Source organism: Oryctolagus cuniculus, chromosome 6, assembly GCF_964237555.1.
Source record: "Oryctolagus cuniculus chromosome 6, mOryCun1.1, whole genome shotgun sequence".
Classification (NCBI taxonomy): domain Eukaryota; kingdom Metazoa; phylum Chordata; class Mammalia; order Lagomorpha; family Leporidae; genus Oryctolagus; species Oryctolagus cuniculus.
In genome coordinates this window covers 71881707-71903047 of record NC_091437.1, presented here as the reverse complement: position 1 = coordinate 71903047, position 21341 = coordinate 71881707, and the positions used below count along the sequence as shown (strand labels likewise).

Here is a 21341-nt window from a genome sequence, read left to right as displayed (position 1 = left end):
CTATGTAGATAGCAGGGGACCAAGTACTTGGGTCATCTTCTGCTGCCTTCCCAGGTGCATTATCAGGAAGCTGGATTGTTAAGTAGAGTAGCCAGGACTCAAACCAGCACTCTGATAATGGGATGTCAGAGCTGCAAGTGGCAGCTTAACCTACTGCTCCACAACACTGGTCCTGCCTTCCAAACAAACCTTTAAAAAGCCCTTTAAGAGAATCATTTAACATAGCACCTATAAATTAACAATATACTTTAGATTCAGAGTGTGTTTTTGTTCTAATAAGTTGGGGAGTAAATGCTAGTAGGGCTTTTTGAAAACTTATTCTTTTATTTATATTTGAAAGGCAGAGAGAAAGAGCTAGAGTGAGTGAACGAGAGGTCCCATTTTCTGGTTCACTCTCCCAAGTGCCTGCAACAGCCATTGGGCCTGGTTCAAGCCGAGAGCTGGGAACTCAATCTAGGTCTCCCACACAGATGGCAGGGATCCAATTGTCTGAGCTGTTACTGATGCCTCTCAGGGTATGTATCAGCAGGTAGTTGGAATTAGGAGTGAAGCTGGGACTGGAACCCAGATACTCTGATATGAGACACAGGTGTCCCAAGTGGTGTCTTCACTGCTGTGTCAAACACTTGTCCAGCTACTGCGAATTTTGAACAGAAAAAGAGCACCCTTTTCCCTGCCAAATAAAGCATTTGTTAACTCTAGCTATTATAGGTTAACATAGTTCAGGAAGTTTCTTTTCTTTTTCTCAGTATTGCCCTGTAATATAAAAATAAAATCATGGAACAATCAGCAGTAAGAGAGGTAAAGTTCATGCACAGAACTATGACAGCACAGCAGTTTGACTTCTCATCTCATTTAACCCACAAAACTGAACTGCTGCACAGGCCTCTGGGCAGAACAAAGGTCATGGATCATGCCTTAGAAGAAGATCCCTGGTTAAACAGCAAGTGCTCTGGAGAGGAAGGAAGCACAGGTGGTATCGTGTTTTGCCAGTGAACACATTCTACCAGGCAGGCTTGTTTGAAATAGTAGCTTTTAAATTTAAATTCGGGCTAGTTTTCTTTTCACTCTCACCAGTCAGTATAGGCACTCAGATTCAAATTCACGGAAGAGAAAAACAAATGCCATGTTGGCTGTTTTTCTGCAAACCTTCTGGCATGAGGCATGTGGTTGAGTGGAGCCCCCGCACATGGTCCAGCAGCACGTCTGTATGGTTGCAGGGCTCTGTGGCTATCAGTTCCTCTCAACACAGCTGCAGCACAGTAGGTAGGGATAAGTGATAGTTCATCCCTAGAATCATGGACCAGATGAAACCTGGTGGATCAGACCTGAAAGACTCTATGATATACTCTAAACATTCAACCTCTTCCAGCTGGAAAAGATTATTTTCTATATCGGATACTGGAATTATACAATTAATCATTTTAGAAGAGTTTTAGGAAGTAAGGAAATATTATTACCTTTACAACAAGTGTTTTCTGGGTTGGGCATTTAACCCACAGGCAAGGTACCCACATCCCACATCAGAGTACCTGGATTCAATATCCAGCTCTGCTCCTGACTTCAACTTCAGTGATGATGGTTCAAGTAACTGGGTTCCCGCTACCCACATGGGAGGCCTGGAATGAGTTGTGGCCCCCAGCTTTGGCCCTGGCCCAACTGCAGTCATTGTGTCTCTCCCATTTTCTTGCTCTGTCTCATTTTGAAAATTTTTTTTTTTTAAAAATTAAAAGAAGTATGTTTTGCTAAAGTTTATGAGAGTCAGTAAAAAAAAAACACAACAGTTTGAAAAAAACAAGAGAGACAATATTATGTTTACTGAGCCATGGATGGATGACCAACAATTGGATGATGTCATTAATAGGCAATTATAACATCCAGCATTCCAAAACCATTTAATAATTTGTTTTGAAGAAATACGGCATCCAAAAGAACAAAAAGACAATCTAAATATTTATTTGAATGGTTGCATGCCAAAATAAAGTTAAATATATGAAATAAAGAAATTAATCCCAACCTGAAAAAGCATCAAAGATTTCATCACTCACTCAAACATGGAAAGGAGTCCAAAAGTTTATGGCAAATGAATTATTTGGAATACTCAATATATTCTCCTAAGGGAATGTTGTGGAGGGTAGTTAGGCTGCCAGTGTAACCCAAAGAACCAGATTAAATGTTAGGTGCACATGGAGCTATACAGCATTATGGTAAAAGAACATAACCTCCATAGTGCCAACTACCCCTGGGCCCCCAGTCCTGACTTCCACAAGTATGTCCTGCAGACTCCAAGCAGAGTGGCTCCCTCAGCCTGCAGTATCCTGGGAAGCCTGGTAGCTGAAGCACCCTGTGGCAGGAGCCTACCCATGTCTTTAGTGGACTCAGGTGGGCAGCTCTTGTGTGAAGTCTGCATCAAAGGTACTTTCCCTTGAACACTGTCAGGTCACAAGTTAGGGACAAGTGCTCTTCATCTTCATCTTGTAAAACTAAACCTGTTCAGAAGGTAGATTGTAACTAGGACTCAAATGAGGTTAGACCTGAATAAGAACATAGTTCATGTGATTCGAGAAGCTTGTCTCATGTCTAGGTTGGCTTTCCAAATATCTGGACACACCTCCCAACCCTCAATCTATAATGCAGTTATTTTATAACACCACTTACATCCTATAACCGCCTTTTTACTAACAAAAGGAAGCATTTGTTATACACTACATCTATATGGATCAATAAAAATGTTCTTGTGTATACTTAGGTTTATAGGGATCTAAAAAACACACATCTTCCAGGAAAAGAAGCTCTCAGGCAGAGTTGTCATGCACCTGAGGAAGCTACAGGCAAGGCAGACAGGCACAGAGTGAGGCCCTGGGGAAAGCTGACCAGCTTATGAGGTCAGCCAGGAGAAATGATGGGTAACCCTTCATGATCCATGTGGCCATGGTTTGAATAGTCATTATGCAAACCACTGCACACGATCCCAATAACTGCTTCAAAATCACAACATCAGAATTCAAAACGATATCCCTCTCCCCCCCAATACTATTCTAAAATCAAATGTCACTATAATTACATGGATATCAACAGTGAGACAGCTAAAGTAACATACAGCTGAAAGAAAGAATAACAGTGAGACTGAGAACTCCACAATCACTGCTTATGCAAATGCACTAAATGACCATTACAAATATTTCTTTTCTGCTCTGATTCACAAATTAGGATGATTACTGGAGATGTACAATTGGGGACAGATCTGTGTGTCACTCGACCTCTGCCTGTCTGGAACAACATTTTAGGTGAGATAGCCCAAATTTTGCAGAAGACACACTTGTTTACTATGGAAAGCATAAACATGCAACAACTTCAGTTTTGCTTAAAGTTTAAAATATGGCTTTCCATTAAATTAAGTTTTTTTTTTTTTTTCTTTTTGACAGGCAGAGTGGACAGTGAGAGAGAGAGACAGAGAGAAAGGTCTTCCTTTGCCGTTGGTTCACCCTCCAATGGCTGCCGCGGCCATCGCGCTGCAGCCGGCGCACCGCTGATCCAATGGCAGGAGCCAGGTGCTTCTCCTGGTCTCCCATGGGGTGCAGGGCCCAAGGACTTGGGCCATCCTCCACTGCACTCTCTGGCCACAGCAGAGAGCTGGCCTGGAAGAGGGGCAACTGGGACAGAATCCGGGACTAGAACCCAGTGTGCCGGCGCCGCAAGGCAGAGGATTAGCCTAGTGAGCTGCGGCGCTGGCTCATTAAATTAAGTTTTCATGGATATAAACTATCATGAAAAACACCTTACTGTTATAGTTAGGAAAACATACAGAAACAAATCTTTAGAATTAAAACACATAAACAAGAGCGCTTTAAAAAGTTTGTCTAAAATTAGAATTAAAAGGTAAGTATACTTTCATGCATAAAAAATTCTGAAGTCATATAAAAGGCATCTTCAAAAAGCTCACGGAAAATGCTCACTATGAAAAAACTATGCATAGATTTCACTTTTTTGCACAAAAATAAATCTATCATTTTTTTTAAAAAAGATTTATTTAGGGGCCAGTGATGTGATGTAGTGGGTAAAGCCACCGCCTACAGTGCCAGCATCCCATATGATTGCCGGTTCATGTCCTGGCTGCTCCTCTTATGATCCAGCCCTCTGCAATGGCCTGGAAAAGCAGTAGATGATAGCCCAAGTACTTGGGCCTCTGCAGCCATGTGCAGCCATATGGGAGACCAGGAAGAAGCTCCTGGCTCCTGGCTTAGGAGTGACCAAGCTACAGCCGTTGCGGCCATTTGGGGAGTGAACCAGTGGATGGAAGATCTCATTCTCTGCTCTGCCTCTGCTTCAAAAAAGATTTATTTATTTATTTGAAAGGCAGAGTTACAGAGAGGCAGAGGCAGAGGCAGAGGCAGAGGCAGAGAGAGAGAGAGAGAGAGAGAGATATTCCATCCACTGGTTCACTCCCCAAATGGTTGCAACAGATGAAGCTGGACCATTCTGAAACTAGGAGCCAGAAGCTTCTTCTGGGTCTTCTACCCAGGTGCAGGGGCTCAAGAACGTGGGCCATCTTCTATTACATAGCAGAGAGCTGGACAGGAAGTAGGGCAGCCAGGACTCAAACTGGTGCCCACATGGTATGCTGGCACTGCAGGAGTTGGCTTTATCTGCTACACCACAGCATAGGCCCCAAAAACTATCTTTTAATTCCATTTTCCACGAACATTTTGAAGTGCCCTTGTATACACAATTTTTACCTTTTTAATTTTAAAAAATTTATTTATATGAAGGGCAGAATGGCACACAAACACACACACACACATATATAAATAAAGGGAGGGAGGGAGGGAGAGAGAGAGAGAGAAAATCTTTCATCTACTTGAACGTACACTCCAAAATGGGATGCTGGTGTTCTTACCTAGCAGCTTAACCTGCTGAACCACAAGGTCAGGTCCTAACTTCTTAATTTTAAGAAATCTGTGAAACACTAAACCTGCATGATTCTTTTTGCTGTCACTTACAATGTTATAGGATTCTCCCTACCTCTGGCCTTGTTTTATAGGAAGAACCATAGGATCTTGGTTTGGTGTCTTTAAAACTATAATTGGAGATAAAAGACTAACAAAAGAACCAACCCTTGCAGCAAATCAGATGCTGTGCTGGTACACTCACCTTGCTCTGGTAGCCTTCTGCAGAACCTTCATTCCAGCCAGGTTGCAAGGTTTCCCTTCCAATTGTCTTTCCTTCAGGAGGGCGCCATCCAAGTGCACTTCACCAAACATTCCACAGGCATCCTGGACCAGAAGGCAGACTCTGTAAAAAGAGCATTCACAATTGTTCTTTGAGGAGAAGTCTGGATCAGGATTTCCCTCTCTTTCTCTAGAAATCCACTGTAGCCATCTTCCAAAATGGCTGAGTGAATGTAAAAGAAGCTGAATTCAAGCACATCTTTTGGATTTGTACACGCAGGTGTATGGATGGATATCAGCAAAATACAGGAGATGGAACTCTCTTAACAGCATGAAACTAAGCCCCATGCCAGTGGCCACACAACACTTGTGATGCCAGCATCTCATATAAATGCCAGTTTGAGTCATGGCTGTTCGACTTCCGATCCAGCTCCCTACTAAAGCACCTGGGAAAGCAGCAGATGATGGCCTAAGTACCTGGGCCCCTGCCACCCAAATAGGAGCCCTGATAAGAGTTCCAGGTTCCTGGCTTCAGCAAACCTTCTGGCCATTGTGGCCATTTGGGGAGTGAAGCAGTGGATGGAAGATCTCTGTCTCTTTCTCTGTCGCTCCCTCTCTCTCTGTAACAGTGCCTTTGAATAAATACATAAACCTAACAAACAAACAAACAAACAAAAAAACCACCATAAACCCTATGCCAAATGTGTAAGTAAGCACATAAAGACAAGTATCATCTCAAATGCCCAGAAACACAGGATCCTTTCTCCCTACTTTCATCCCGTTTTCTCTGGGAAGAAACATTTATATTCTGTCTGGATGCTCAATAATGAGAAAAGCTTCCAAGTAACATAACAACAAAATGGGGGCTTTCTCTGAAAAGATACTGATTTACAAACATGCATACCCCAGCAGGAAAAGAACCAGTGACCCCAAGGCAGCAACAAAGAGAAGATGGACATCCAGAGACGTGCTGAGATCTCCCAGTATTAAAGTTCAAAGGGCAGTGTTCATGAGAGCCTGTTTATGACTGAATTGCTACTTTCCTCACTGAGGTAACTGAGGTAAATGAAATCTTCCAAGTATTTATTACACAATAACACATTCATAGAAAATATTTCAAAGGGATTGAAAAAAAAAAAGTCAGTAAATAACATGGCAAATAGACTATAGAGGGGCCGGCGTTGTGGCGTGGCGTGTAAAGCTGGGGGCAGGTTCAGGTCCCAGCTGTTCCACTTCCAATCCAGCTCTCTGTTGGTACCTGGGAAAGCAGTGAAAGATGGCCCAAATTCTTGGGCCCCTGCACCTGTGTGCAAGACCCGGAAGAAGCTCCTGGCTTTGGATGGGTGCAGCTCCCTCCATTGCGGCCAGTGGGGGAGTGAACCAGCGGATGGAGGGCCTATCTCTCTGCCTCTCCTTCTCTCTCTATGTAACTCTGACTTTCAAATAAATAAAATAAATCTTTAAAAAAATAGACTGTGAAACACAAAACTATTTTTCAGATAACATCAAGGAAAGTACATTTTGGAGAACGGATGACACAAGCGAACAATGAACAAGAAAAGTTAGATAAGAAGCCTTGAATGCTATTTTGGCCAGAAGGACAAGAACTCTAGGCTTTCTGATGATGTCTCTACATCTGCAGGTCACCTTGGCTTGCAAGAGAAGCAAAGGTAAATCTTGCCTGAAAGAAAGTGCCTTTAACTGTATCATTAGTGTGCCATAGAGTAAGATTCAACAAGATGTGATCAAATAATTACCATCCAACACAAGGAAGCAAGTCATTATGTGGAAAGATTCCAAAGAAATAATAGGCCTGTTGAGAACCTGAGAGATAAGAATTAACAGATAGGAAAAATAGAATTGTTATTTAAAAAAGATAAAGTCACATACACAAAATCAAAACAAACAAACAAAAAAATAAAACAAGACACAAGAAGTTAGACAAAATGCCTGGATAGGTTTGAAGAAGAATGACATAGAACTTTGAAAAATGAAAGCTATACTTTCTGAAATAAAATTCACTGAGATGTAACACGTAGCTATCTATACTTGGAAAGTGTGTGTATGGGATCTGGGTTATATAACTGATAATGTACCCTGGATGCAACTTGAAAACTGAGAGCCAAAAGCCTGAGGGAAGGGTGGAGAAACAGAGGACAGAATGAGGTGTCACCTATGTCTAATAAAATCCCAGAAGAGCAAAACAGAGAAAGAAGAAGGATCATTGGTAAGTCTAACGATAGAAATTTTCCCAACTCATGTAAGATACAGGAAGAAAAACAAATACCCAGCAGGACAACAGAAAGGAAATCCATTCTAGCACAACACAATTAAAAAGAGAGAGCACCAAAGACAGGCAATTTTAACAGAGGAACACCTGCAAAGAAATAAAAATCTAATTTCCAGCAGTCTTCTCAAAAGCAATGAAGGAAGCTAGAAGACAGCAGAGTAATACCAGAATATTTTCAAAATTCTTATAACCATCTTAGAATGTGTACCATGTACCATGAAAACTATCTTTCAAGAATGGTGGTGATATAAAAACATTTTCAGATAAAGAAAAGCTAGCAGCCTTTTCTACCTACAGAGCCTGACTGAAATATTTACTAATGACTTAGGTAATACCTAAAATAATTTCTAAATTATGCAACTTAGGAAAAAGAAAATTATCCACGAAAAAAGTCTATAAAATGCAAGAAAGACTAGCAAGCAAAAATATAAACAAATAAAAATAAATAAACAACATAATAAAAAACACATCTAATTATGTGTAGAGAGCCAAAAACCTGGAGATGGATGGCAAGAAAGTCAACTGTAGTGAATGCAGCTCAAATGTTCCCAAGTCCTCACATCACTTTCACTTCAGAGGTTAGATACTTAATATAATATATGTGGTAAAACTTCAAGGATAACCACCAAAGAAGAGAAATGGGGACTGGCATTGTGGCACTGCAGGTTAAACTGCTGCTTGTGATGCCAGCATCCAAAATTGAAGTGTTGGTTTGAGTCCTGGTTGCTCTACTTCTAGTCCAGCTCCCTGCTAACATGCCTGGGAAAACAACAGATGATGGCTCAAATATTTGGGCCTTTGCTACCCATATGGGAGATCTGGAGGGAGATCCTGGCTCCTAGCTTTGGCCTGGCTAAGACCTGGTTGTTGCAGCCATTTGGGAAGTGGACCAATAGACAAATATGTCTTTAAAAAGTTCCATATCTGGGGCCGCTGCTGTGGCGTAGTGGGTAAGAACGCTACCTGTAGTGCTGGCATCCCATATGGGCGCCAGTTTGAGACCCGGCTGCTCCACTTCCGATCCAGCTCTCTGCTATGGCCTAGGGTGCAGTAGAGGATGGCCCAAGTCCTTGGGTCCCTGCATCCATATGCAGACCCAGAAGCTCCTGGCTTCGGATTGGCACAGTTCCGGCCATTGTGCCCAACTGGGGAGTGAACCAGCAGATGGAAGACTTCTCTCTCTCTCTCTCTGCCTCTCCTCTTTCTGTGTAACTCTTTCAAGCAAATAAATAAATATTTTAAAAAATTCAAATGTAAGAAAAAATTTAAATAGATATTTGTCCTTGATTTTTCATTTAATTATATTCCTTAGGCTGCAAATGTGTCCGATAGGATATGGAACTTTTTTTTTTCAAGATTTATTTATTTATTTGAAAGTCAGAGTTACACACAGAGAGAGAGGGAGAGGCAGAGAGAGAGAGGTCTTCCATCCTCTCGTTCACTCCTCAATTGGCACTCCACAGTGCTGGCCCCTGAAATTCTTTCAACAACATACTTTTCAACTCATAAGTCAAATAGGAAATCACAGTGGAAAAGAGATAATACTTGCCGTTGCCGCGGCTCAATAGGCTAATCCTCCACCTTGCGGCGCCGGCACACCGGGTTCTAGTCCCGGTCGGGGCACTGGATTCTGTCCCGGTTGCCCCTCTTCCAGGCCAGCTCTCTGCTATGGCCCGGGAGTGCAGTGGAGGACGGCCCAAGTGCTTGGGCCCTGCACCTGCATGGGAGACCAGGAGAAGCACCTGGCTCCTGGCTTCGGATCAGTGCAGTACGCTGGCCACAGCGCGCTGGCTGCGGCGGCCATTGGAGGGTGAAACAACAGCAAAAGGAAGACCTTTCTCTCTCTGTCTCTCTCTCTCACTGTCCACTCTGCCTGTCAAAATAAATAAATAAATTTTAAAAAGTTGACAATGTGTTTGATACCAAAAAAAAAGAGATAATACTTTAAATTAGTTGATAATAAAAACACCACATTAAGACCAGTGAATCACAACGATATGTTAGGAAACATAGTCTGTAGTCTTTATAACAAATGTTAGCACTTAAAGCAAAGTCTAGGGTGTTTCTGTCACAGATCAGCAGGGCTTATCATCACATGCAGAGGGCAGGGCATCCTCCTTAGGAAATGCAGTCTTTTCCACCTTCAGCTCACCTACATGTCTTGGTCCCCAAGGCTCTGCCTTGATCTTCCTATTTAGAAGCAGAGTAGAGAATTCTGTTACGGAGTTGGGTAGGGGATGAGGATGCCTTTAAATGGTGAAGACAAAAACAGACACTACAAACCAACTGTAAAAATGTATATTTTCATTCCCATTCTCAAGGAGCATACTGTAAACTGTGATACACCTCAGTTTCCAGAAAGAAGGGAGGGAAACAAAATGTGATTGGGATTTGAATGGAAAAATTAACTTCAATCCAGAAATCTATACCCAGACAATATGCATATAAAGTTTGAAGACAGATTACTGACAGTTTAATGAATGGATTAAAAAATTTTGCCTTTGACACAGCCCTCATTTGCCCCTCTTTAGGAAGCTGGACATAGGTACTGAATGATGTTAACTAAGAAACAAAGATATGGGGGGGGGGGCTGTGTTGTGGCACAGCAGGTTAAGCTGTGCCTGTTGACACCAGCATTCCATATGGGTGCCAGTTGGAGTCTTAGCTGTTCCACTTCCAGTCCAGCTCCCTATTAATGGCCTAAGAAGAGATGCTGATAATTAACAGAGGCTGGACATAGAATTCACAATAAATACATAGGAAACTAAATTTAAATACGCAGGAAAGAAAAAAAGTTTTTTTCAAAGATTTATCTTATTTATTTGAAAAACAGAGTTGCAGGAAGAGGGAGAGGGAGAGGGGAGAGAAAGAGAGAGAGAGAGAGAGAGAGAGAGAGAGAGAGAGAGAGATCTTCCTCCAGCTGGTTCACTCCCCAGATGGATACGATGGCTGGAGCTGAGCCAATCTGAAGCCAGGAGCCAGGAGGTTCTTCTGGGTCTTCCACGTGGGTGCAGGGGCCCAAGGACTTGGGCCATCCTCTGCTGCTTTTCCAGGTGCATTAGCAGAGAGCTGGATCAGAAGTGGTGCAGTTGAGACTTGAACTGGAGCCCATCTGGGATGCTGGCACTGCAGTCCAGGGCTTTAACCCACTGTGTCACAGTGCCAGCCTGAAAAGTTTTATTACAGTCAAGACAAAGACAAAACTCCCCACAAACAAAAACACAAAGCCTTTCTCCTTTTGACTGTGTTCAAAAAGGGAATTAGCTAGTACCTGTGCTTTAACTTTATGTGACATTTGCCTGTATCTCAAATAACCAAGAAAGGGTGTACTTACTTATTCTTCCACCCTAGAGATGAGTTACCATTATTGTTCTTTTCCTAGCTTTTGTTCACACTTGGACACACACACTCCCACCTTGTATGGCTTCACAGCTCAGCGGCATGCTGGCTCAGGCCTGAGGTGGAGTCATTCCCACTGGTTCAACTGGATTGAAACTGGCATTCCACAGACAGCCCAAACCAAACTAGCTTATCAGCAGCACACACAGAATTCCAAGCACTTGTCATGCTTCTTGCTCTATCAAACACTATCTTCTAAAATCAGTGCTAGCTCTACAGGCCTGAGCAGAAAAGAGCCCCATGATCAACTGGTTTTTCCTGAACAACCAGACAGTACCCTAAGTTAAATAATACTCAGTGGAACTCACATAGTTTCACAGGGAGACAGTACCATGTTAGCAACTCTGGATCTTGCAGCAATCATTTACTTGTGCGGACTTATTTTACTAATATTTTCACAGGAATAAGACGACCTGAGAGATCTGCTGTGCATATTAAAAGTGACTCACATGATATAGGGCTTGGCAGAGGGATGGGCACAAGCATATGTATCTTTCCTGGGTGGGGTACTTAGACTAGTTCTTAAAATTTTCTTCTTCTTTTTTTTTTTGACAGGCAGAGTTAGAGGGAGAAAGAGAGAAAGGTCTTCCTTTGCCATTGGTTCACCCCCCAAATGGCCACTATGGCCGGTGCGCTGTGGCTGGCCCACTGTGCCGATTCAAAGCCACGAGCCAGGTGCTTCCTCCTGGTCTCCCATGTGGGTGCAGGGCCCACGCACTTGGGCCATCCTCCACTGCCCTCCCGGGCCACAGCAGAGAGCTGGACTGGAAGAGGAGCAACCAGGACAGAATCCGGCTCCCCAACCGGGACTAGAACCCGGGGTGCCAGTGCCGCAGGGGGAAGATTAGCCAAGTGAGCCATGGCGCCGGGCAGTTCTTATAATTTTCTGCACATAGTTTGTTTGTTTGTTTGTTTTTGAAGACTTATTTATTTATTTGAGAGGTAGAGTTATAGACACAGAGGGGGGAGACAGAGAGTGGTCTTCCATCTGCTGGTTCACTCCCCAAATGGCCCCAATGGCCAGAGATGGGCTGATTAGAAGTCAGGTGCCAGGAGCTTCTTTCAGGTCTCCCATGAGGGTGCAGGGGCACAAGCATTTGGGCCATATCTCACTGCTTTCCCAGGCCATAAGCAGAGATCAGAAGTGCCTATATTGGATGCAGGTGCTGTAGGCAGAGGATTAACCTACTACTCCACAGAGCTGACCCCTGATGTAATCATTTAATTATCATTTGTTTCTTCCTTTCCAATTCTTGTGCTTTTCATTTCCATCTGCCTTTTAAGAACTTCAGGTCAACACTGAGGAAAAACCAGTGACTCTGGGCATCCTCACACTAATCCTGATATTGAAGAAAATGTCTTCCCCATATCATAACCAAGAACACTTGCTAGGGGGTTGGTTCTGTGGCACAGTACATTAAGCCTCCGCCTAAGGCACTAGCATTCCATACAGGTGCTGGTTCCTGTCAAAGCTGCTTCTCTTTCAATCCAGTTCTGTTGATGGCCTGGGAAAGCAGAGGAAGACGGCCCAAGTGCTTGGACTCCTGCACCCACATGGGAGACCTAGAAGAAGCTCCTGGCTCCTGGCTTCAGATTGACCCAGTTCTGGCTGTTGGGGCCATTTGGGAAGTGAACCAGCAGATGGAAGATCTCTTGTCTTTTTCCCTCTCTCTGTCTGTAACTTTGCCTCTCAAATAACTAAATCTTAAAACAAAAACGAAACAAAACAAAACAAAAACCTTTAATATATGAGATGAATGCCATGGCCTAGTTGTTAGGTAGAGTGCTTTGTATATGACCAAAAACAAAGTTAGTTGTTTAAAAAATCTAAATATTTAGTAATATTTTGATCTGCTTCACTGATGATCAATGCATTCATTATATACTACTGCATAACAAATAGCTGCATAACTTTTAGAAGCTTAAAATAATGAACACTTATTTTTCCACAGTATACATGGGTTAGAGATTCATCCTGATATCAGCTGGTTAATGGCAGACTCTGTTCTATTTGCATCACTTTATCTTCAAAAGGCCCTTGGGGGTAGGCTGCTGTTATCCTTACCCAATACACAGAATATTAAAAAGTCAGAGAGGTTTACTATATTGTTCTATGGCACACAACATTAAATAAGAAAACTCTAAAATTATAGTGAAATAAATACAGAGCCTATTTGACAAATACCATTTGAAATTAACAAAAGGAGAGAATTATCAGCCTAATTTCTGGAGCTAAAGCTCTGTAAGGGATCAAGTGTAAGTGAAATTGATTTACATACCATTGTTAACAATAAAGAACAGACCTTTGGTCTAAATTATTGTGGTTTAAGAGACAGCTCTGCACTGATGGAATGTTCTCTGTGCAGTCTAATGTGACAGCCACTAGACACATGTGGCTATGGAGTGCTTGAAAAGTGGCTAATGTGGGGCTAGGGCTGTGGTGTAAAGGGTTAGGCCCTGGTTTGAGTCCTGGCTGCTCCACTTTCATCCAGCTCCCTACAATGGCCTGGGAAAAGCAGCAGAGAATGGCCCAAGTGCTTGGGCCCCTACCACCTATGTGGGAGACCTGGATGAAGCTCCTGGCTCCTTCTTCAGCCTGCCTCAGACTTGGCTACTGTAGCAATTTGGGGAGTGAAGCAGTGGATGGAAGATCTCTGTCTCTCCTCTCTCTGTAACTCTATCTTTCAAATAATAAATAAATCTTGCCAAAAAAAAAAAAAAAAAGAGAGAGAGAGAGAGAGAGAAGTGGCTAATGTGACTGAGGAACTGAATGTTTAATTTTAATTAGTTTAAATGTAAATATAAATAACAAGCTTAGCCAGGGGCCACCCTAATGGACAGCACAGTCTAAAGACATACATAGAGGAAACAAAAGTTATGAATACTTAATTACGTAAACATTCTTTCAAAGATCAGTACAGTGATAATTAACATTAGAAAAACCACGGCATAAGTGAACAAGAGGTTACTACAAATAATCTTCCATTTAAACATTTCCTTTTTTACAAAAAGATTTATTTTATTTATTTGAAAGGCAGAGTTAGAGAAGGCAAGACACAATTGCTGGGGCTGGGCCAAGCCAAAGCCAGGAACCAGGAGCACTTCTGAATCTCCCAAGTGGATGTGGGATCCAGGCTCTTGGACCATCCTCCACTGCTTTCTTGGGTACATTCGCAGGGAGCTGGTTCAGAAGTGGAGCAGCCAGGACTTACACTGGCAAGGGATGCCAGTGTTGTAGGTGATGATTTAACCCGGTACGCTGCAATGTTGGGCCCTAAAGCATTTCCAAATTATGTTTCATCAAACACTAATATTCATGACCTATTAATGGATGCTCTTTGAAAATCATCACTACCACTAAAATGCTTCTAGCAACATTTTTTTTCTGATTGCATTGTAGCAGATTTACTTAGGAAGATACATCAAAACCACATATGAGGTTACTTTAGAAAGCTTATGAAACTATGTTGAAAAACTATGCATGGACTTCCAAGTTTTTTGCACCAAAATAAACTTATTTTAAATTCTACATTGTATAATCTTCCAAACATGTTTGTATATTTTTTACTACATTCAATCTTCCAGTATTTTAAAACCAAGACCACAACGAAATCTGATGCACCTAATGAATATGTCATTCACTATAAGATAAGTAGTCTTAATATTTCCACATATACTAGTACCTATGCCATTATTCAATATGTAGTAGCTATAGGATATTGCTATAGGACAAACTCAATTTACATGGTACTATAACTAGAAAAAAGGAAACTTTACACAAAAATTAGGGTTCTGTAGCTAAGATTTAGGTCTGATCCAAACAAGTAGAAAGCTAGAATCCTTCAAAATGAAGATGAACAATTGTGACCTTTGAGTTTTACAAAAATGAAGAGGTGAGTTTATCAAGACAAAATAATCAATGTTCAATCCTACTGACTTAACTTCAGGAATTAAAGGTCAAAAAGGGGATATAAGTAATTGGTATCTTTCAGCATTTTGAATATGATGCCATCTGGCTTCCATGATAAGACATCAGCTAATATAAAGTTTCATTTATTTCTTTATTTTAAAGGCAGAGTGACAGAGACTGGGAAACAGAGAAAGAGAATACTGTTGGTTCACTCCACAAATGGCCGTAATAGCTAGGATGGGCCAGGCTAAAGCCAGGAGCCAGGAATTCCATACATACATACATAGAGGAAACAAAAGTTATGAATACTTAATTACGTAAACATTCTTTCAAAGATCAGTACAGTGATAATTAACATTAGAAAAACCACGGCATAAGTGAACAAGAGGTTACTACAAATAATCTTCCATTTAAACATTTCCTTTTTTACAAAAAGATTTATTTTATTTATTTGAATAAATAAATTCATAAATAAATGTGAGCCTCCCACATGGGTGGCAAGGACCCAAGTACTTGGGCCATCATCAGCAGGAAACTGGTTCAAAAGTGGAGCAGCCAGGACTTGAACCAGCATTCTGATTTGAGATGCCAGTGTTCCAGGCAGTGGTCTAATCGGCTGTACCCTAACCCTAATGAACCCTAGCTAGTATCTTATAGGAGTTACCTATATATAATGAATCATTTTTCTCTTGATGTTTTCAAGATTTTCTCTTTATATATTTTTTAAGATTATTTATTTATTTATTTGGAAGGTAGAGTTACAGACAGTGGGAAGGAGAGACAGAGATAAAGGTCTTCCTTCCATTGGTTCACTCCACAAATGGCCACAATGGTCAGAGCTGTGCTGATCTGAAGCCAGGTCACTCATGCGGGTGCAGGGGCCCAAGGACTTGGGCCATCTTCTACTGCTTTCCCAGCCCACAGCAGAGAGCTGGATTGGAAGAGGAGCAGCCGGGACTCAAACTGGTGCTGCAGGTAGATTAACTTACTGTGCCATGGCACCGGCCCCTATATTTTACTTACAACATTTTTACTATGAGATGTCTGAGTATGGATCTCTGAATTCATCATTCTTGGAATTCACTGAACTTCCTGGATTTGTAAAAATTTTCATCACATTTGAGATATCTTAATTTCTTCTCTCCTTTCTCTCTCCCTAGAGTTACTCAGAGAGGGAGGAGGAAGGGGAAGAAGAGAGGGATGGGGAGGGAGAGTTCTTCCATCCACTGGTTTACTCGCCAAATGGCTGCAATGTCTGGGACTGGGCTGGGCTATAAAGCCAGGAGCCTGGAAGTCCATTTAGGTCTCCCACATGGGTGGTAGGGGTCCAAGTACTTGAGTCATCTTTTTTGCTTTCCCAGGCACATCAGTAGGGGGCTGGGTCTGAATTAAACCAGCCAGGACCTGAACTGACACCCACATGGGATGATAGTGTCAAAGGTTGCGTCCTAACCCACTATGCCAGAATGCCAGCCGCTAGCCATTATTTCCTAAATATTTTTTCTGCACCAGTATCCCTTTTGCACATTTGTCATACATTTGTTGCGAGATTTAATGGTGTCCTATATATTTCTGAGAGGGTTTGTTTTTTCATTTTATTCATTCCCTTTTTTTTTTCTTTCAGATTACAGAATCTTGATTACCCTAGTCTTGAGCTCACCAAAGCTATCTTCTGCTCTCTCAAATCTATTATTTAAAGTGTTCCCCTTGTTTACAGTGTTTTGCTCCTTTCCACAAAAAATAATTGTTGAGAGGTCATGAAAACCACTTCTTTCTTTATTGTGTAATGTATGAAAGCATCCTTTGCTCAATGTCCTACTGATAGTTTATATTTATGTAAAACATACTATATTACCCTAGTATCCAATTTATAGCACAATTTGTATTTTTATTCTTAATGATACTAAAATCTAGCTTATTATTTCAAATCTACTTTAACGCACCTGTCAATTCACCAACATAACCACAGAATTAAAAACCTGGGATTTAATGGATAAAACTTCCACAGCCCATTAGATTTTTCCTCTTTACCACTGGATGTGTGTGGCTTAGAGACTGCTATCACAATAAATCAACTGCGTAGGTTTTTTTCACCTCCTGTTCTTCAGGTAGCACTTGAATTTTCTCTTCCATTCCTCCTAAGAGTATGGCAAGCCAGACTGCCAAGGATGTATGTGATTTTGTTTTAAATATTGCTTTTCAATGGGTTCCCCTGGGCCAGAGCAGCTTGTTGTTCAACCAGTGTGGTAAGAGCTGCCATGTTGGTAATGCCTTCTCTCCTTGCTGATCTTTCAAGTCAGCAAATTGTGACATTTTTGTCTTCCTTGTGGCCACAGCTGCTCTGACTGCTCCTCAGTGGGTCTCTTGGGGAGTACTTGTACACAGCTTTGTGCCCCAAGGTTTGACTGGGATCCTAGGAAAACTCCTAGTTCTGATTCTCTTTGTAAGCCTACTGCTTTGCCATTTGCTGGCTGCTATAGTTATCATGGAGCTACAGGCACTTTCTGAATTGTTGTCTACCAGGATTTCTATTGTTTCCAACAAAACCTTTGTGCATGGAATTCTCCTACCATTATAAAGTCATCAACACTTAGGCAGTGCAATAGTACCCTTCTTTTTTTTAAAACTTTTACTTAATAAATATAAATTTCCAAAGTAGAACTTTTGGATTACAAGTGGCTTTTTCCCCCATAACTTCCCTCCCACCCACAACCCTCCCATCTCTGCTCCCTCTCCCATCCCATTCACATCAAGATTCATTTTCAATTCTCTTTATATACAGAAGACCAACTTACTATATACTAAGTAAAGATTTCAACAGTTTGCACCCACACAGAAACACAAAGTGTAAAGTACCGTTTGATTACTAGTTATACCATTGATTCACATAGTACAGCATTAAGGACAGAGATCCTACATGAGGAGTAAGTGCACAGTGACTCCTGTTGTTGATTTAACAATTGACACTCTGTTTATGGCGTCAGTAATCACCCTAGACTCTTGTCATGAGTTGCCAAGGCTATGGAAGCCTTTTGAGTTCACCAACTCCGATCTTATTTAGACAAGGTCATAGTCAAGATGGAAGTCCTCTCCTCCATTCAGAGAAAGGTACCTCCTTCTTTGATGGCCCCTTCTTTCCGCTGGAATCTCACTCACAGAGATCTTTCATTTAGGTGTGTGTGTGTGTGTGTGTGTGTGTGTGTTTTGCCACAGTGTCTTGGCTTTCCATGCCTGAAATACTCTCATGGGCTTTTTAGCTGGATCCGAAAGGGCAGTGTAGATTCTATCATGTAGATGACACCACTGTAGGTGAAACTGGAGCCAGAAACTTGGCGCTCTGACAAAGTGAAGCAGAGATTCCCTGATGATCTAGTCAATTCACATAATGGCAACTAAAGAAAAGAGAGAGAAAAATAACCTTTTCTGTAGTTTCATACTTATTTTTTTAAAAGATTTATTTATTTATTATTTGAAAGTAAGAGTTCCAGAGAGAGGGGGATGGATAGAAAAGGAGACCTTCCATCCATTGGTCACTCTGCAGATGGTCAAACAGCCAGCACTGGGCCAGGCAATAGTACCCTTCTTTTTTATTATTATTATTTTTTTATTTTTTGACAGGAAGAGTGGACAGTGAGAGAGAGAGAGAGACAGAGAGAAAGGTCTTCCTTTGCCGTTGGTTCACCCTCCAATGGCCACTGCGGCCGGCATGCTGCAGCCGGCGCACCACGCTGATCTGATGGCAGGAGCCAGGTACTTATCCTGGTCTCCCATGGGGTGCAGGGCCCAAGGACTTGGGCTATCCTCCACTGCACTCCCTGGCCACAACAGAGAGCTGGCCTGGAAGAGGGGCAACTGGGACAGAATCCGGTGCCCCGACTGGGACTAGAACCTGGTGTGCCGGCGCCGCAAGGTGGAAGATTAGCCTAGTGAGCCGTGGTGCCGGCCAATAGTACCCTTCTTAAAAACTGCTTCCCTCTGGGCAAAGGCTCTGGGCCACTTCTCAGGAGCTAGAAGTGGGGAGAGTGGTCTCCTCTCTTGGTGTGACATTACTGCTCTACAGGTCCTCAGGCATGTAGTGGCATGGCTCTTCTGGGTTTGTCTCTTCTTCAGGGAGCCTCTGCAGTGGGGCACTTGGGCATTCTTCTTGATGGGTGAATAGAAACTGGTGGCTAGCCATCCTAGGGTGAGATGTACCTTTGACTGGGGGCTGAAGGCCAAGGGGTCATCTTCTTGAATAGCCCTTTATAGTAGATCCCCAGCATAGTCTACATAAACCAAGTGTGAGTAGTGGGGAAGGGTTATAGCTGAAGGCGACAGACTCACTAGTCTTACTGAGACAGTAAATTTTCTTGATTCCACTGATGAAATGTTTCTCCTTTTGTTGCATGCCTTTAGGACAATTTCCAGAGACTTTAAATGACTGCTTTTATAATTTTCTCCAGTTAAATGTTTGTTGAGAGAAGAACCCACTGTGTCTTCACACTGCCATTCCAGAAGTCAGTTTTCTGTTTGTTTCTTTGATTCACTTCCATTGGAAATAAAGATCCTCTGGATGCTTAGCATGTGTCAATGGGAAAATATAATGGCTCTTTAGTCCTTATTTATAAGTTTTGAGAATATTTGGAAACCATCCCTTCTGAATTTGTAGACTTAAATGTGAGTTGTTTTTTTCCCCCTAAAAGACAGCTTGATTTGCTTGAACCTGACAAATGAGCCAAGTACAAAACTACCAAACCAGACAATGTAAGTACCACAGATGCAGTGAGGCGTGGAGGGCCACAGAACCTTGAAATAAGTATCACAAGATCCTTAACAACAAAGCACTCAGGGGTGCATCACTGTATTCCAAAATGGTGTTGTGGCCTTTTGGAGATGTCTAATATAGCTGTGACCCATCCATTTATGTGCAAAATACAGCAAGACTATTTTTCAGCTAGGTCCTCTGTGATGTGTTGGGTACCTGGTGGTGAGCTCAACAACAGCTGCTCTCGGTACTTCCTTGGGGGAGAGCAACTTAACACATGGGCAAATATGCAATCACAAATTGTGAGAGCTAGGAAGGAAGTGAACAGAGTGCTGTAAGAGACAACACTGGGGATTTGGGGTGCCAACACCTTAAACAAAGTGATCTTTCACCTGAGCCTGAAGAAACAGCAGCCAGCTATGCAAAAAGTTGAGAGAAAGTCATGGTAAGGAGAAAGGGATCAGAGAAAGAGCTGGCATAAATCTGTCACCACACCTTCCCTCAGGGCTGCCTCTAAAACTCCTCCCATGATCGACCCTAAATCAATACTGTAGCAAAGTTACCACTTGGGAAGAAACCATTGCTGACCAAAAATACTCAATACAGCTGTTGACTGGGTCCCTCTGGTGATCTACGGCCTTTTATATCATTTTAATAAAATTGCCATGACTGACAATCCCACTCCCATCACACACTTGATTCTATAACACTTAAAGATTTCCCAAAAAGGTGAGAAATTGAGTAGTCACCAAATTCCTAGGAATCTCCACCCTTTCCTGTAAAACTCACCCAAAGCAGCACCTGCTCTATCTCCAGATCATATAAAGGGATGGATGATCCCACATCTCATGGGTTACAGGTCACTCTATAGCATTCCCACACTCCTTCTTGAGTATGTACTTTCACTTTATTAATAAATCTTATTCCTCTGCTATCCTTTTTCTACATCTCATCCTTGTAATCTTTTGTGTAGAGACTAGAACCTGGAACCCTCAGTCTCTCAACAAGGAGAGAATGTTCATCAGAGGGCCCGGCATGTACAAAACCTAGGACAGGAAAGAGCTTTCCCATGTTTGAGAAACTTAAGGCTTGAAGATAGTAAATGAGAAAGGTAACACAGGTGTCTTCATCTGTTCCAACAGCTATTAACAAAAATATCGCTGACTGAGTGCTGCATACACAATAGAAATTCATATCTCACAATTTTGTAGTTTGAGAAGTACCAGGTCAGGGTATTGGCGGATTTAGAATTTGGTGAGGCTAATCCCCCACAATAGCCATCTTTTGCTGCAGCTGTACAGGGCAGAAGGGGCAAGAGATCTTTCCCAGGCCTCTTTTATAAGGGCATCCATTCTATGTACAAAGGCTCTGTCTTCATGAACCAGTCACCTTCCAAATGCACTTCCTAATACCATCACCTTGGGTTTGAATATTTCCACATATGGATTTTTTTTGAGGGGGGCACAAACATTTGGACCATAACAATAAGAGAAAACAGTGATGGAGTTCAAAGACTATTTAATATCTGGGGCTTCTAAGGCATTATTCCTAATTTAAAATTTTTATTCATTTGAAAGGCAGAGAGAGAGAGAGAGAGAGAGAGAGAGAGAGAGAGAGAAAGCTACAGGGATTTTTCATTTGCTAGTTAATTCCTCAGATGCCTACAAGAGCTAAGGCTGGACCAGGCCAAAGTCAGGAAGTAGGAATTCAATCCAGTTCTCCCATGTGGGTGGCAGATGGGTGGCAGGTATGCAAATTCTTGAGTCATCACCTGCTCCCTCCCAGGAAGTACATTAGCAGGAAGCTGGAATCAGAAGTAGAGTGAGAATT

At 42.1% G+C, this 21341-nt stretch overlaps 1 protein-coding gene and 1 long non-coding RNA gene across 12 annotated transcripts in view; one reads left to right on the top strand and one right to left on the bottom strand.

Moving 5' to 3' along the window:
* The window catches only part of SPIDR (scaffold protein involved in DNA repair), a 469038-nt gene that overhangs the window by 71991 nt on the left and 375706 nt on the right, over positions 1-21341 (bottom strand). For all 11 annotated transcript variants that reach the window (XM_051844476.2, XM_008255503.4, XM_070076568.1 and 8 more), the window contains one exon: positions 5152-5292. In XM_051844476.2, the coding sequence (XP_051700436.1) occupies positions 5152-5292 (141 nt within the window). The remainder of the gene's footprint in view (positions 1-5151; positions 5293-21341) is intronic.
* LOC108176496 (uncharacterized) overlaps positions 1-21341 on the top strand; it is an 86124-nt gene that overhangs the window by 56575 nt on the left and 8208 nt on the right. The gene's annotated exons all lie outside the window — the stretch shown is intronic.